The following is a 13507-nucleotide window of genomic DNA, read 5'->3' as shown; positions in this document are numbered from 1 at the left end:
TACATAAAGGCTAACAACATCGAATCTATGACGATTTTTCTATTATTTACCATATTGTTCATATGACAGCTATATGATATAGTCGTCCGATTTTGATAAAATTTAATATGTAACTCAAGACTCATTAGAAAACTCTATATTCCAAAAATCATGATTGTCTGATGAAAAACAACGAGGTTATAATTTTATTTCCGTTATTTCTATATAGATTTTTCGATCTTTCCTATGGCAGCTGTATGATATAGTACTCCGATTTTTATGAAATTTTTTTCTCGATTTAAGAGTATTTCAAAAACTTGATGTTCCAAAAATCATGTTCCAAAATCATTAAAAACAACGACATTATAATTTTTTTTCCATTATTTATATATATATTTTTTGATCTCTTCTATGGCAGCTATATGATAGAGTTATCCGATTTTGATAAAATTTAATACGAAATTCAATAGCAGTTAGAAAACGCCATCTGGAAGAAATCAAGTCGATCTGATCAAAAACAACGGAGTAAGAATTTTTAATTTCATTCTCTTGTATGGGAGCTATCCGATATAGTCGGCCGATCCGGCTCGTTCCGACCTATATACTGCGTGTAACAACTACACAAATTTTGGAAAAGTTTCAGCGAGATAGCTTTAAAACTGAGAGACTAGTTTACATAGAAACCGACAGGAGGACAGACGGACAGACGGACAGACGGACAGACGGACAGACAGACAGACGGACAGACGGACAGACGGACAGACGGACAGACGGACAGACGTACAGACGGATTTGGATTCTGATCGTGATGCTGATCAAGAATATATGGGTGATTCCATATCAGATTTACAGTCGATATTGGGAAATTCGATGAGATATTTTTTTCATGCTCTTTATCGAAAATAAATCGACACGTATTTTTTATATGGCTCAGAAAATTTTTTTGACAAAGTTATGATTTTTTGAATTTTTGATGAACTGCCCTTTTTTTGATGACAGTCGCGTTTTCCAGCCCCAATAACTCGAAAACCGTACGTCGCAGAAAAAAATGAATAGGAAGTAAAAATTTCATCCTTCCTTCTTCTTTGCAAAACTTTCGTGAAAAAATTTTTTTAAACAATTTTTCACCACAAAAAGTTCAAATGTTTATAACAAATTAGTTTTTCTCCAACTTGGACATTTTTGATTTTTTTTTTTTCACAATAAATCCCTCAATTTCTTCTGATGAACATAGTAAAATTTCAGAATGGTATCAAAATTAGTTTTTGAGTTATAGAATTTTAAAGATTATCATGCACGGTCCGCGCGCTCGGTCTCAGGGCGTGCGCCGACCAACGACTCTAACGAGCGTCAATTCGCTTCGCGCGCGCATAGTAAGGGTCAATAAAATGAATTTTTAATGCTATTTAATTCTATAACTCAAAAACTAATTTTGATACCATTCTGAAATTTTAGTATGTTCATCAGAAGAAATTGAGGGATTTATTGTGAAAAAAAAAAAAAATCAAAAATGTCCAAGTTGGAGAAAAACTAATTTGTTATAAACATTTGAACTTTTTGTGGTGAAAAATTGTTTAAAAAAATTTTTTCACGAAAGTTTTGCAAAGAAGAAGGAAGGATGAAATTTTTACTTCCTATTCATTTTTTTTCTGCGACGTACGGTTTTCGAGTTATTGGGGCTGGAAAACGCGACTGTCATCAAAAAAAGGGCAGTTCATCAAAAATTCAAAAATCATAACTTTGTCAAAAAATTTTCTGAGCCATATGAAAAAATACGTGTCGATTTATTTTCGATAAAGAGCATGAAAAAAATATCTCATCGAATTTCCCGATATCGACTGTAAATCTGATATGGAATCACCCATATATACTTTATGGGGTCTGAGGTGTCTCCTTCACTGCGTTGCAAACTTCTGACTGAAATTATAATACCCTTTTGCTCTGCAAGGGTATAAAAATATTTAACTTTTTTCTTTAAAAATTTTACTATACATTCTTAAAACATGTATAAATATATTCTGAAAATTTGAAAAGAATTGATCAAGTAGTTTTTTTTATAAAAATTCCCAAAAATCACCATTTTTTTAGGCCGTCACACTAGTTGTGCCCCTTAAAAGATATTAAAAATAATATTTAATAAGACCAACAAACATCGTCCCTCCGAGGGTTAATCGAAGTCCCCAATCTGAACCTATCTGGCCCGTTAATTGATTGTTACATTCCCTTCATCCGAGCGTGAGTCTGTTTATGTTTATGTTTGTGCTTGTGGATGTGTCTGGTCCCCCCCTATGAACCCACACCTAAACCTCTGCCAGCTGCGATGCAGACGTGTTGTTTTTTATGATTGCCCATTTTTGACAATGAATAAAAATTATTATAGTGTCGCACGTTTTGGTGGCTGTAATTTAATTAAAATGATGTCGCGACGACCCGCATCTCGGCATGCTCCATGAGGGTTTTCCCGGAATTTCCCCGCCACCCAAGCAAGCCCCATACAGGTGACAAATGTGGGACGGCTCGGGAGAGTAACTAATTTATAAGTCGCGTCCACGAAAATCCCAGCTGGAAAAAGGTTTGCCGATGAAAAGTCAAACAAGGCACTTGAGCGGTCGGGAAATTTTCGACTATTTGCTCTGGGTTTCGGGAGATCGGAAGTGCGGCAAATACAGCTGGATTCGGTTGGCAAACAGAGTCGGAGTAAAATCGTTTTCCCTTCAGCTAATGAAACTGCTCTTGGTGGCCAGATGGCTGGGGAAAAGTGGAAGGCGGACGGGAACGAGGATGAGCAGCCGGGAAAAACTTGTGCGGCTTCTGTGCCGTGAGCCTGTGAACCTGTTTGCATTAAAATTAAAACGAAAAAAAGAACCGACTGAAACCATGAATGAACTGCAACTTGGTCTTGGGCGGGCATTGTCACTGTCAATATATAGAAATGCACTCAAGGTAACTTCCTACTTGGCTCGTATCCGATTTCAGCCCAACCTCTTTCCCCCGACAGATTATTGCACCCCGAACCGCCCTCCACCTTCTCGGCTAAGTCGTCGTCGAACGTTATATTTAGTGGTCAGCGCAAGAAAAAACCAAACAGAAATAGCAAACAAAATGGCGAACACACAGCCGAGGGACCGGGGAACCCGTGGAGTTCCAGTTCCCGTCTGCGGTGTGGGAACCTTCACTATTGATTGATTGCACAGCCGTTGCTGGGGGTCGGGGTCGGTGGTTGGGGCTCCTCCGGGTCACCCCTCTTGGCCGCGCGAGGGCAGCCTTTTGGCTGGAATGATTTCAAATGTCTCATATCTGCTAAATTTGATTCCTTTATGTACAATGAATTTATTATTGTATTTTTAAACTAAAGATTTCGCTTTGGGGACTTTTCTTGTCTATAGACAAGCGGCAATTAAATTAAATAAACCGAAAATATTTACTTTAATTTAATTAATTCAGATTGAAAACAAAAACATATTATATAATAAAATATATTCAATGGACCAATATTACCAATAACTGTAGGTAAAGTAAACCACAATAAATAGTTTTACAATGGCGAAATTTTTAAGATTAAACATGGAATTTACAAATTAGAAAAAATTCTTAATCTATGATTTCCTTTCGCTTTCCACTGAAAATCGATTTAAGTTCTTGGATACAAACACTACCTTTCCTTCCAAAACGCATCCTGAATGCACATTGACTCCAGAGAATTCCTTTCCACTTTGAAGGAAAATAAAAAGAATTTACAACCGTCAGTTGCGCAATAGTTTTTTACAGGATCGTTTGCTGGCGCTGTTGTCTTTCCTGGGGACCCCAGGGATTGATGACAAGATTTGTTGTGACAAACATTAACTAGCGGTTTCTCACACTTAAACTCCCCAATCCCCTGCCTCTTATCCCAATTAGCAGCGAGGGACGGGGCTTACCCTCTGGAAAAGCGGAAACAAATTGTTGACACCTAAAAACAGAAGCGCTCCTCGGGGCATTCTTCGGGTGATCGGCGGGATGAGGGGAGCACTCGGCGTTTGGGGAAATATTAATACAAATAATTAATTGTGTTAAGTAAACAGTTTTCGTACTAAACGATGGGAGAGCCTCGGATAACTGCGGCAATATAGCTTTACTTCCCACAGGTTTTGTGTTTCCCGCACTCCAAAAATTGCTTTTGGTGAAATTCAATTCGGGAGCCCTGCAGAGAACGGAGGAGCGTTATTTCGCTGGCTTGCCGGCCATGTTTGAATACGAGTCGCCAACATGTTTACATAAAACAGACTAGGTTTTCAATTTTTAATTTTATATTCACATAATTCTGATTGTGCTGATTGGCCCGAAAAGCGCTGACAGGAATGCGGTAACCGGAGCAACCTAGTCCTCCGCATAAGGTCTGTAGCTGACGATCTGACGGGCCACAATGTTCAGTATCTCCCGAGCTGCCATATCCTGGCGCTCGTCCACGATGGCCGTTATCCTGGCGCACTCCTTCACGTAGTTCTCCAGCTCCCGCTGGTTGAGCGCCCTCCTCTGGGGCTCCTTGGACTTCAGCGCCTGGAGACACTGTCCGGTCATGTGGGCCAGCTGGGACCGGGCTCCGCTGAAGGTCTCGTCCAGGTCGTACAGCTCCAGCGGCGGAGCGGGGGCTCGCTGAAGATCGGCGGAAAGGTGGCCAGCTGGAGGTTGGGCAGCGGGATCTCGAACTGCGGCTTGATGATCCTCAGTGGCTCGTACTTCACGTGCAGTTGCTCGTAGGCATCGATGACCTCTTTCAGGAGATGATTGCTCAGCGCACAGAGCTTCATATCGAACATTTGCTTGAAGTCCGTGGGCATCTCGGTTCCGATCGAGTCGATCAGACAGGCCTTGGGCATATCGGCCAGAAACGCCAGGTCGGTGAAGTGCTTGTTGTCGCTGAGCTGTGAAAGATAAGTTTAAATTTGAAACTAAAAGTGCTTAAACATGTGCTAACATATTATTTAAGAATAAACCTATCCAAATTTTATAAGATATCACTTAATGAAACAGTACTTAAGAACCTAAAACAAACTTATATCAATAATAATGTCAATGTCAAGTTGCCCATAAACTTCAATTCTATTTAGGTAGTCTTACTTTTGATAGCACCTCCTCGTCATTTATGAAATCACTAAGTACTTGTGCCATGTGAAAATGAAATATAATATTGAATACGAATTTATGAATTAATGAATGAATGAATGAATTAAATCTAAATAAAATACTTAAGGAAAAATATGAAGTTTTACAAAATAATAAAACAAATATACTGGATAAGGGTTTTTTAAATATTTTAAAGTAACAGCAAACACCCATTTTAATCAACATTTTATTTAACGAAATCTCTATTCTTTTAACGTTTTACTCACCTCTACGTCATTGAAATCCAAATGACTGTAGCTAATCTCGTCGCCTCCCAGCAGCTTCAGCAAGTACTCGAATATGGCGTCGTTGGTCTTGTCCTGAAGGTACTTATCGTGCCAAATGTAGCCTGATCCCAAAGCTAGGATCTTTCCACCTTTTCCGTTTGCATAGTATCCCGCTAAGGGGCGATTGAAGGGATAGACAACGGGTCCCGTGGTCAGCAGGACATTCGCAGGCTCAGACACGTTCAGAGTGGCTCCATATGGATACTGAAAGTGTATCTTGTACTTCTCGTCGCTGAAGTCGTAGTCCACCTTTTCGATGTCCAACTTGAGGAGGTGGCGCCACATGGACTCGCAGACAACTCCGCCTCCCACGATGCATTCCTTGGGATGGAAGTTCCTGTAGTAGTGCGGACGCACCACATTATCCCCGTTGATGTAGATTCCGTACTGCTCCAAGAAGAAATTCACGTTGGTGTTGAACTCCGCCTCTCCGCCTTCTCCAAGGAGCACCAACAGACTGCCTCCTTGCACCTCCACGTAGTGTTTCAGTACCTCGAACTCGTCCTCGGTGAACCGATCCTGAGGTCCTGCCAGTACAAATACTTTCACTCTTGCGAGTCGCTCCTTCCTTAGCTCCGCATCGTTTCTATGGATGTTCAAGTTTTTTGATAATTAAAGGGAATTAATAAAAATTATTTAACTACAAGTTTTTAACTTATTTAAAATAAGATAAAAGTGTCACCAAAAAAAGCAAATGTACCTAATGTTTGTCCTTTGTACTTTAATATTAAAAATCAGAGGCGACTACTTTTTCATAAATAACATTTTTACACTACGGAAACATTATTGTGTTTTTAATTTTTTTACAGGCATACTAACTGCTCGACACTCCAGTTGACCTTTAACTTGCGGTGCAGCATTTTATAATTGTCTGATATTTGAAAGCGCTCATTTTTAGATGTATCAAAGCAGATAACCGGCTTATTGGACATTTTTCGTGCAGTTTAAGTAAAGATTTTAATTATTTGTTTTGCTCAACCGTTGGTTGCCCGGCAACGTGGTGGCGCCCCCTGTCGGGACTGAATGATAACTATGCGCAACCGATATATCAAAAACGGGCGTTTTGCAACACTTAGCTTTTGGGGATTGTCGCACACTGTCCTTAAGTCTCGCTGTGTGAAAAATTACGAAAGAATTTTTGGTGTTCACCTTTTAGACCGACCGAAATTTTCGCAAAACGAACAATGGCATCGATCTGTGGACGCATGGCGCTTCGTACCGCCGCACGCCAAAATGTTGCCTACACGCCCGTGCGCTTCTGCAAAAGTAAGTGGAGATAATCAGGAGGGAAATCCCACGGAGCGCTGAATTTCCGTCACGTTCGCCAAAATTGGCGGAGCTTCTTGCCTGGAATTGCATAATTATGGAGTCAGTGTATGAAATCACTATGTCATCACACTAGTCTCGCCTTGGAAGCTGCAGTTCTGGACCCCGAGAAAAGTGCCTTTGGAAAGTGCGAGGTTATGTAATAACTATGCGCAGGGAAATGTGTGGCTTATGACCGGAGGGAGGGGAAGCGGTGCAGCAGTACGGAGTTAGCACATTGGTGGAAGCTTGACGGGATTACCCTTCCTGAGCTCCCTACTACAACGCAGCCCCTGGCTTTGGGGCGTCTGCTGTTTATGTAACCAGCCGCCCAGCTGACGACCTATTCGCTTATCAATTTATGAGCTAATATTCGTCCATTTCTCCTTTCTTCGCAATGCAGTGATGAACGATCCCTTGGAGCACGCCACTGGTATCGAGAAGCGCGAGCTGCTGCTCAAGGCCGCCGGCAACGATAATCCCTTCGACATGAAAGTGTTCAAGCGGGGCGCCGGCACCAAGGAGAACCCCAACCTGATTCCATCGGCTTTCGATGCCCGCATTGTGGGATGCATCTGTGAGTAGTCCTTGGTCACCAGTTGTGGTTAGGAAAATAGCAGAAGAGACAATCGTACTTTACCTGTTTTTTTTTTTTGAGAACCAACTTTCTGGCACCAGTTTCTGAAGTTTTGTTTACGCTGCCGATACTACTTATTGGTCATTTTTTGATTAAGATAGAATCGAGAAAAGTGTAAACGGAAACCGAAGCAGTTCTTATTGCGAACCGATTTATAGATGTTCCATATATTTGTTGTTTGTTAAAAACTAAAACTATCTGGCTGTATTAATGCTTAGTATAACAAGTAAAGATAAAATGAAGTATATTTCTTATACTGATATACTTCTGTGAATTTCGAAAGGAGTTTTGAGTTCTCACTGCGTTTATCCTGGTCAAAACATTTTCTTTGTTGTAAATTTCTTTTAATAACCTATTTCCATTAACTTTTAGGCGAAGAAGATCAGACCTACGTGCAATGGATGTGGCTGCAGAAGGGCAACCAGAAGCGTTGTGAGTGCGGTCACTGGTTCAAGCTGGTGGAGAAGGCAGCTGTTTAAAGTTATTATTAATTAATTCAATAAACCAATTAATAACAAAAACACAACAACTACTAAGCTAAAAGTCAACCAATTTAGCTGTCCAAATAAACAAACATCAACCCAAAAACATAGAACATGAACATAGAAAAGAAAACGGGCGGCGCCGCTTCCATTTTCAGTTCTTATTTCCACCGCAATCGAGGCGTGATGCTTAATTATACACGAAACGCGAACAATAAATATAAAAAGTGATTTCGATCGAAAGATGAAAGGATTTCATTTGGCAGGAGCTGCGGAAACCTAGTAACCAATTAGAACGGACCAAATTGAAGATATACTTTAAAGAAGGCTAAAAGCAATTTGTATTTTAAACTTAACCGAAATATTTTTTAACTAGATTTCGAACAAAGCATATTTTTAGCAGAAGTAGGCGTCTCAAAGTAAAGTCAAATATATTCGAATTCCCTAAGCTCAGTTTCATTCCGATCCTCTGTCCTGGAGGTATAAATAACTCTGTCTACGGATATATATTTCAAGAGACACTGAAAACTAAATGTCGTCGTACATTTCGCGCCTTCTTAAGGCTCCGTCTGCCTCCAAGCGCCTCATCTCGAATTTGACGCAAAGAGAGGGCAAACTGAGCTCTTTGCTGCGCCGCCTAGGATTGCAGCGTCAGGGAGGAGCACAGGCTGCTCCTGGACCGCGTCCCATATCCACAACCCAGGTGCAAAAGTCTGGTAAGTGACAGGCAAAGACATCCGATACCCACAATCTAGTTCAACGTATCTCATCAGCACTGATTGAGGACGATGAACTGGTAACCGGCATTCAGAAGCGCGAGTTGCAGTTGGCCAAGCAGGGCTGCGAAGATCCCTGGGGGTTTTCTAAGGTTATTAGGCGTGGCTCGGGGCGGGAAAACGATCCAACAGTGATTCCATCGGCATTCGATGCCCGCCTCGTGGGCTGCTTGTGCCTGGACGACCGCTTGCCTAAGTGGATGTGGCTCGAGAAGGATGAGGGACCCAAGCGTTGCGAGTGTGGCCACTTCTTTGTACTAAAGAACGTGCCACCGATCTAGATCGATCTCACAGAGCGCTGTACTACGACACGGGAACACACTCGACATGAAGCTCGCCGGGCATTAAACATTGCATGATATTATCAAAACAAAGGCTTACATATATTTGGGAGTCGCACAACTATCTTAGCGTATAGCCCGTCAGAAGGTATCCACTGTTTCCGCTCATGTTCACCTCGGGATGTGTGCGGTTAGGCAGGATCTGGTAGGTGCGTAGCCAGTTGGAGGTCAAGTGCAGACCCGTCACTTTGCCGGTGCCCTTCAACTCCATGTACGTTTCCTGCAGTAACTCCTTGCACGTACTAAATACCACCACGGGTCGTGAGGGTTTGACCAGGGGAAGCAAGGCCTGTAGAATGCTAGACGGGTGCTCCTTGGCGGCCACTACCAGACTGTCAAATTCAGCGTGCATAAGAGCTGTGGCCCGCTTGTTCTCCAAATGCCAGCGGGGAGGTACTTTGGCTCCTAAGAAGATCGGAAGAGTTCAAAACAAGTTTAGCTTTTTTTACTGCTTAACCATCCACAACTTTTTAGTTAAAAATACCTTCTCTGCCATTCTTCGCCTCTTCAAGCTTGGGCTTTTTTGTGATCGGTTCGATCGCATCCGTCTGTTCTTCTGTTGGGGTCTCCGGCTGGGTTTCCTGTTCCTCTTGGCTGGTTTCCATAACTGGAAGATCTGTTGCCTTCGCCTCGCTTCCTTGGTAGAACTCCCTCAAAACGGAGTATAGGTTCACGGACACACACCGCTGCTGCTGTTCCAGAGGCAGTTTCAGGGCCAGAAGTGCCTGCTTCTGGGGCACATTGCCCGGATGCATGTGCACTAGGGTACCCTCCGTGTCTGCCCCTATTGAATTGAGCATGGCCGCTGGCAGCAGACCGTTGGTGCCGCTCTCGTAGAGCAGGTAGTTACCGAACCCGCAGACTCCCGAGTAGGATATGATCTGTGACAGTGTGTCAACACGAATTCCCATGACCTTTTCCGAGTCTTGGCGGTAGAAGATGTCCAGCATCAGCCGGATTGTCGGCTGGCGGATCTGCACGAACTCAAAGTACTTTTTCTCTTTCTTTAGCAGGTACTTCTCTTGGGAGTATTCGGTGCGGTTGTGGAAGGTCTTCGAGTTCTCCACCAGTTTCTCTATGATCTTGCTGGAGTCGTTGCACGCCTCACGCAGTTGTGCGATGTCTTCGGGCTTTAGGGTCTGCGCTTCACCATCGTCGCAGATGTCTCGGTTGTCCGCCCCACTGCTGGAGATTCCCAAAACCTCCCGCGTGCTTCTCAGCTCCGTTTCGCTGCACAGTTCAAGGGTGTGCTGCCTCTGGGCTCCCCTCTTGCCGGGCTTTGTCTCCTTGACGCACATCTTGAACGTGGAGCCGTAGGGCTGTTCCAAAAGCGCCTTTAGCTCCAGAGTCTCTTTGCCCAAAGTTGCTGTGGTGTCCAGACTGCCAAATTTCTGCAGCTTCGTGTACTTCTGCCGCTGGATGACGATGTAGTCGCCCAGTTGGATCCGGGGGGTGGCCGCCTCAGTGGCCATGATCGCTTGTCTATGTTATAATTTTTATAAACAACGTGTTTTGCTTAAAGCAAATAAAAAGCCGCCGTTGAAAGGGGGCAAGAGGAAGAATAGTTAAGTGCTGCGAAGCGGGCCAAGTCTGGCAACATTGCCACCTGTTGCATTTTCTTTGTATACAAAACATTAATTACTAAATCATTTTTTTTATTAAACATTTCCAATTTTAAATTGTAAATACAAAGGAAAATGAAAAATTGGTTTTTAAGACGAATTTTCCTTTGAAATAAATAGTTTGTGGGGTTATTGTTTGTAGTATTAATTTGATTAATTTACTTTAGTCTTATACAATTTGTAATAAATAAAACAAAATAAATATTAATCTTGGTCCAATGGAATTTTCCTTAGTTAAAATAGATTAATAATTTTTACTTTCTTTTGTGATAAGTTATAAAATGGTTTTATTTTTTCTTTGTTGCTATGAATAGCATGGTCGTGAACATGGTCGTACCAAAAACGGTTAAAAAAAGGGACTAACCTTAGTGAAGTAATTAACTTGTAAATAAAACTAATTATGTACCCTTTTTTTAGTGCGGAAGACATACTTCATGTATTCAATTCCACTTATTAACAGATATTATTTTAACATAAAAAAAGTTAATGTTCGGATATAGGTAACCAAATATGTCATATTTGTTCACCTGGTTAAATTCCCGTCCCCAATTGCTGATTACGAAATAATCTAACTGTTCCGCCCTTGGGTTTCGACACCCTCTCAAATCGCAGTCAGCTACGCCCATAAATTATAATTTCCAACAGAGTGGCAACGCCATAGTCCGATCGAGTACAGCTGATAACGAGTACAAGAACGCGTGCCTTATGTGTATAACTATAACCTTTGATTCGATGCGATCTGTTCGGTAATCGCAGTCCGCGCATTCAGTTGTCCGAGCACTGCATTGGCTCCACCACGTGACCACTAATCTTGAGAGCGCCTCCCGCGAGGCGGATAATCCCCAAACTAGAAACTGGAGTAGTGTCCAGTCGCAAGCTGAAAATCAAACCTTCCCGCCCTCCTACCGGTTTCGCCTGCCCCGCGAATAACTGACCGCGCAAGTTTTCGGGTTTCAAGCATACGCCCCAATAACTGCTGTCGCCCGCATAACCAGAACCAGAAATCCGAACCAGAACGGTGCAGCACAGAAGTCACGCAGACATGGCGGAGGCAAAGTCGGAAAAGTCTCCTTTTATTGGCCGGCAACAGGCGCCAGTGACACTTAATCCTTCGTGGGAGTCCAAGTTGCCGGCTCATGAAGCCAATGGCAAAGGATCCCAGTCAGCGATCGGGCAACTGGGTCTGCCCGCACCTAAAGACAAGTACCTCATTGTGTTCTTTATCTTTCTGCTGCACGGCGTGGGCACACTTATGCCGTGGAACATGTTTATCACCGCAAAATCCTACTTCGAGGACTTTAAGTTTGGAGTCAACAACACGGTGGCCACAGAGACGAGCTACCGCACCCATTTCATGCAGAACATGGGCTTTGCCTCACAGGTCCCTAACCTGATATTTAATTGGCTTAATATCTTCGTCGCTTTTGGCGGGGACCTGACCAGCCGGATTGTTTACAGCATTATCTTCGAGATGGTCATCCTGCTCGTGACCATTGTCCTGGCTATGGTGGACTCGTCGCAGTGGCCAGGCGTATTTTTTTGGACCACCATGGGTTGCATCGTGCTGCTTAACGTGTGCAACGGCATCTATCAGAACACAATCTACGGAATTGTAGCCTCGCTGCCCATCAAGTACACGGGTGCAGTGGTGCTGGGCTCTAACATTAGCGGATGTTTCACCAGCATCATGAGCCTGGTTTGCGGTGAAATATTTGATTCGAAAAGGACCTCGGCCATCTACTACTTTGTGACGGCCATCCTGGTGTTGCTGCTCTGCTTCGACACTTACTTTGCCCTGCCACTGAACAAGTTTTTCCGCCACTACGAGACCATCAGCCGAAATAGCGAAAAGAAATCCGACTCCAAGCAGCAGCTGAACGTGCCCTATTGGCAGATCTTCAAGAAGGCCTCCCCGCAGCTCTTCAACATTTTTCTAACATTCTTTGTGACGCTCTCAGTGTTCCCGGCTATTCAGTCGAACATTCACCGCTCGGACCCGGAATTCCTTATCGGCGAGAAAAACTTCACGCTATTCACCTGCTTCCTGACCTTCAACATTTTTGCCATGCTGGGCAGCTTGACCACGTCCTGGGCAAAGTGGCCGGGACCACGATTCCTGTGGTTGCCAGTGGTTGCACGTCTGGTGTTCATTCCTCTGTTCGTCTTCTGTAACTACGTGCCGCCAGATAAAGTTCGCACAGCCCCTATCTACATCGACAACGATTGGGTCTACTGGGGCATCGGAATCCTGATGGCCTACAGTTCCGGATACCTCAGCTCTCTGGGAATGATGTACGCCCCGCAGACGGTGCACGCCAAGTACCAGAGCACAGCCGGAATGTATGCCGCTGCCATGCTGATAACGGGCATCTTCTCGGGAGTACTGTTCTCGTATCTGGGCCCAAGCTTCGTCATATAGTCTTTCATTGTTCGAATGACATTTACTAACAATTACATTTATCATTGTTCATTTTTAACAACGTATTTGACTCATTGTATACTTAGTTTCGGGCTCAAGACCAGTTCTGGAACCTGGCCAGTTGGTTTCGTTTTAACCAATCACTTTAACAAGATTCATTTAATAAAGTTTTTTAATTACCACTTTAATACATGAAATGAATTTATGTATTTATTTATTGTATTTATACAAATATAATGGTACAAATTAAATCAACAAAATACCTCCTATCCATGGGAAAATGTGCCGACAGAAATATAACATGTATTGTCTGACAATTCGGTCCTAATTGATGTACATATATGAATCAATTAGACAGGGGTCTAACAAGTCAATGGAATATTTGGTTCGTTTTTATCACAGCTTCATCCGTCCAAATAAAGTTTATTCCGTACTTGCACAAATATATGTACACATAAAACATAATAAACATTTAATCAGTGCAGCCTTTGAAGTGCACGGGAAACACAACGAGAAA

The 13507-nt window shown here is 42.9% G+C and overlaps 5 protein-coding genes across 5 annotated transcripts; 3 read left to right on the top strand and 2 right to left on the bottom strand.

Annotated features, from left to right (window-relative positions):
• Positions 1 to 4249: 4249 nt before the first annotated feature.
• On the bottom strand, positions 4250 to 6345 carry LOC108088142 (intraflagellar transport protein 52 homolog). The gene is given in 4 exon segments (XM_017185808.2): positions 4250 to 4604; positions 4607 to 4880; positions 5349 to 5994; positions 6228 to 6345. Coding segments are annotated over 4 exon segments (1302 nt in total). The 5' UTR covers positions 6341 to 6345; the 3' UTR covers positions 4250 to 4335.
• A 149-nt stretch (positions 6346 to 6494) lies between these two features.
• LOC108088201 (cytochrome c oxidase subunit 5B, mitochondrial) lies at positions 6495 to 8075 on the top strand. Its single transcript, XM_017185901.1, has 3 exons — positions 6495 to 6674; positions 7117 to 7290; positions 7723 to 8075. Exons 1-3 carry the CDS (start codon positions 6593 to 6595, stop codon positions 7827 to 7829), a joined length of 363 nt encoding a protein of 120 aa, XP_017041390.1. The 5' UTR covers positions 6495 to 6592; the 3' UTR covers positions 7830 to 8075.
• Positions 8076 to 8284: 209 nt separating this feature from the next.
• Positions 8285 to 8978, top strand: LOC108088200 (cytochrome c oxidase subunit 5B, mitochondrial). Its single transcript, XM_017185900.2, has 2 exons — positions 8285 to 8548; positions 8606 to 8978. The coding sequence occupies exons 1-2, from the start codon at positions 8365 to 8367 to the stop codon at positions 8887 to 8889; spliced, it is 468 nt and encodes a 155-aa protein (XP_017041389.1). The 5' UTR covers positions 8285 to 8364; the 3' UTR covers positions 8890 to 8978.
• Positions 8968 to 10517, bottom strand: LOC108088198 (tRNA (adenine(58)-N(1))-methyltransferase non-catalytic subunit TRM6). The gene is made up of 2 exons (XM_017185899.1): positions 9434 to 10517; positions 8968 to 9354 (listed from the first exon to the last, which is right to left on the bottom strand). The coding sequence occupies exons 1-2, from the start codon at positions 10419 to 10421 to the stop codon at positions 9011 to 9013; spliced, it is 1332 nt and encodes a 443-aa protein (XP_017041388.1). The 5' UTR covers positions 10422 to 10517; the 3' UTR covers positions 8968 to 9010.
• A 716-nt stretch (positions 10518 to 11233) lies between these two features.
• On the top strand, positions 11234 to 13187 carry LOC108088193 (equilibrative nucleoside transporter 1). Its single transcript, XM_017185893.2, has one exon. It carries the CDS (start codon positions 11614 to 11616, stop codon positions 12988 to 12990), a length of 1377 nt encoding a protein of 458 aa, XP_017041382.1. The 5' UTR covers positions 11234 to 11613; the 3' UTR covers positions 12991 to 13187.
• Positions 13188 to 13507: the final 320 nt, after the last annotated feature.

The sequence above is a fragment of the Drosophila ficusphila genome, unplaced genomic scaffold (assembly GCF_018152265.1).
Source record: "Drosophila ficusphila isolate 14025-0441.05 unplaced genomic scaffold, ASM1815226v1 contig_607, whole genome shotgun sequence".
Lineage (NCBI taxonomy): Eukaryota > Metazoa > Arthropoda > Insecta > Diptera > Drosophilidae > Drosophila > Drosophila ficusphila.
The sequence above is the reverse complement of the archived record's forward strand: the minus strand, read 5'-3'. Positions and strand labels throughout refer to the sequence as shown.

Bases quoted from the DNA above. Each gene is read 5' to 3' on its own strand.
- LOC108088193 (XM_017185893.2), top strand. From the start codon at position 11,614: ATGGCGGAGGCAAAGTCGGAAAAGTCTCCTTTTATTGGCCGGCAACAG.
- LOC108088200 (XM_017185900.2), top strand. From the start codon at position 8,365: ATGTCGTCGTACATTTCGCGCCTTCTTAAGGCTCCGTCTGCCTCCAAG. The intron at 8,549-8,605 runs GTAAGTGACAGG...GTATCTCATCAG, and splicing joins AACCCAGGTGCAAAAGTCTG to CACTGATTGAGGACGATGAA.
- LOC108088201 (XM_017185901.1), top strand. From the start codon at position 6,593: ATGGCATCGATCTGTGGACGCATGGCGCTTCGTACCGCCGCACGCCAA. The intron at 6,675-7,116 runs GTAAGTGGAGAT...TTCGCAATGCAG, and splicing joins GCCCGTGCGCTTCTGCAAAA to TGATGAACGATCCCTTGGAG. The intron at 7,291-7,722 runs GTGAGTAGTCCT...ATTAACTTTTAG, and splicing joins CCGCATTGTGGGATGCATCT to GCGAAGAAGATCAGACCTAC.
- LOC108088198 (XM_017185899.1), bottom strand. From the start codon at position 10,421: ATGGCCACTGAGGCGGCCACCCCCCGGATCCAACTGGGCGACTACATC. The intron at 9,355-9,433 runs GTATTTTTAACT...CGATCTTCTTAG, and splicing joins GGCGAAGAATGGCAGAGAAG to GAGCCAAAGTACCTCCCCGC.